The 2,251-nt window shown below is 51.8% G+C and overlaps 1 protein-coding gene across 1 annotated transcript in view; it reads left to right on the forward strand.

The window, feature by feature from the left end:
• LOC107102268 (chromosome unknown open reading frame, human C18orf54) overlaps window positions 1–1,991 on the forward strand; it is an 8,392-nt gene extending 6,401 nt beyond the window's left edge. The window contains exons 7-10 of the mRNA XM_015401499.1: window positions 341–386; window positions 461–617; window positions 1,488–1,552; window positions 1,648–1,991. Of these exons, the coding sequence (XP_015256985.1) occupies window positions 341–386; window positions 461–617; window positions 1,488–1,552; window positions 1,648–1,899 (520 nt within the window). The 3' untranslated portion in view covers window positions 1,900–1,991. The remainder of the gene's footprint in view (window positions 1–340; window positions 387–460; window positions 618–1,487; window positions 1,553–1,647) is intronic.
• Window positions 1,992–2,251: the final 260 nt, after the last annotated feature.

The raw sequence follows: 2,251 nt of genomic DNA on the forward strand, positions 1-2,251 counted from the left end.
GATGGATGGATGGATGGATGGATGATGGTTGGTTGGATGATGGATGGATGGATGGATGATGGATGGAACAGGAGTTGGTCCATAGAGGAGAACCTGTTCCAGTCCGGTCCAGGATCTTGATCCACTTCCTTGTTTCTCATGGTTCTGTTTTTTCTGAACTGGATCCGGCTTTGAACTAAACGGGTCGGTTCTGGTATTCTTGTTCAAACAGAACAGGTCAGAACAAGTCAGAACTGGTCAGAACTGGTCAGAACTGGTCAGAACTGGTCAGAACAGATCAGAACTGGTCAGAACTGGTCAGGTGATCCTTTGCTTGTCTTTTCTATGCCCTGTCCTCCAGGCACAGAGGAGAACCGGAGTCGGACCCGTCGGTGGACAGAGGTTCTGTAGGTGTTCTCCTGGGCTCATTGATGCTCCTCTGGGTTCAGAGTTTCTGTCCTAACCGTACTTGTCTCCTCAGTCTCCTCTGACAGCTGCAGATCTCCACCTCCCCCACTGGTTGACCAGCAACAAGGCCCACATGGACGGTTCTGAGATCAGCAGCCTGCCGGACCTGCAGTACCCGGCCTGGGTGCGGCACTGCAGCGTCGACGACCCGGAGCTGCGGGACCAGCCAGGTATGAACCCTACTGCCCAACTAGTTAGTAGAACCTGGTTCAGCTGGTTCCAGAACACCTTCAAACATCTGAAGATTCTTCATAGCTGCTTTAAAGGAGCTCCAAACCGGACAGAACCGGTTCATTAAGCCGAACATGGATGAAGGTTCTTATTCCCTCCTCACGCCTCAGCCTCTGTTCCTGATGCAGAACTACAGCTGGTTTCCAAAGCAGCCTGCGGCCACAAGGTGGCGCCAGGAGACCTCACAGGAAATGGAAGGAGAAAGAGTGATGGATCCATCTTCTCCCACTAGGTCCTTGTCAGGGTTGCGATGGGGGGCGGAGCCTATCTCCGGCAGTCTATAGGTCTAATCTCAGGACATTTCTGACACATGCAGGCGTGATGAGATCACAATGATTCCACTTCCTCTTTCGGTTGAATCCTGCTGGCGTCTGAAAAGCAACGCAAAGCAAAGAACACAAACAATTTCCATCAAACCACCAAAAGCCTTTTTTACCGTAGAAATGCAGTGTGCTGCGTTGGCAAGCAAACGCTAGATTTCCCTGGAATGAGGCACGCAGTGACATCACATGGCGTTTAGAGCGGTTTGCTCCATTTTCTTCACCCGAAGTGTATAAAAGAACGGAGAACATGCGGAGAACACAAAGAGAACACACGGAAAAACACTCTGAGAACTCATGGAGCCACAGGAGGGAATAAATCCATCAAGGCCCGTTTCGGCTCCCATCTGGTTTTGTCTCGGTACCATCTGACCTTCCAGAGGATCTCAGGGATGTTTTGGGTCCATATGAGGGGATCTAGGGGGTTTAGATGGTCTGTGTCTCCAGTAGAACCGGTCCAGAACCTAGCGCCTCTTCCTGTTTCCTCAGATGTTCCAGGAGGTGAAGATCCAGGCTGGACGGAGGCTGAGGAACCACAGGCTGGACCCAGACAGGTGGGCCGGAGGATGGAGAGGTTCTGAGATGTTGGAGCTGCTGCTGATGCTGAAGCTCAGATGGTTCTGATCCGGTCTTCAAATGTTCTGTTCAGGTCGGAGGTGAGGAGACGCTCCGGGCTCTGAGGCTCCAGCTGGCCCAGCAGATTTCTGCCATGGCTGCAGGAGGGACGGGTTCTGACGAGCCGGCGGCTTGGTTCAGAGGTAGAACCGGGTCGCTGGCTCTGCTGCCCGGTAACAGGATGGAGGCGCTGATCCAAAAGGCCGATCAGGTGCTGGACTCGCTGAGTTCTGGAGGAGCAGAACGTTCTGCAAGTCAAGGTGAGCCTTTCCCTCAGTCACATTAGAACGGATCAGAACCGGGTTGAAAAAAACCAAGAACTTGTTGAGTTTCTGGGTTTATGTCTGGCCCGGTTCTGACCCGGCGGGCCGTCAGAGCCCAGAACCAGTAGCCTGACGTGGTCCTACTCAATTCTAGTCAGAATGAGTCTGATGCTGCTCCATAGAGCTGCACTCAATTGGATAGACCTACAACCAATCAGAGCAGCGGAGTGCGTGACGTATGTTAAGCGACGCATAGTTAACAAAAATCAAAGCGTGCAGTTTCACGCCTAGAATAAGAAGATGAGCCTTGATCGCGTTTCTCTGTTCCTCTTTTAAAATTAATTTGCTGTCGATATCTTCTAGAACAGACCTAAT

The sequence above is a fragment of the Cyprinodon variegatus genome, unplaced genomic scaffold (genome assembly GCF_000732505.1).
Source record: "Cyprinodon variegatus isolate N-32 unplaced genomic scaffold, C_variegatus-1.0 Scaffold1227, whole genome shotgun sequence".
NCBI lineage: Eukaryota > Metazoa > Chordata > Actinopteri > Cyprinodontiformes > Cyprinodontidae > Cyprinodon > Cyprinodon variegatus.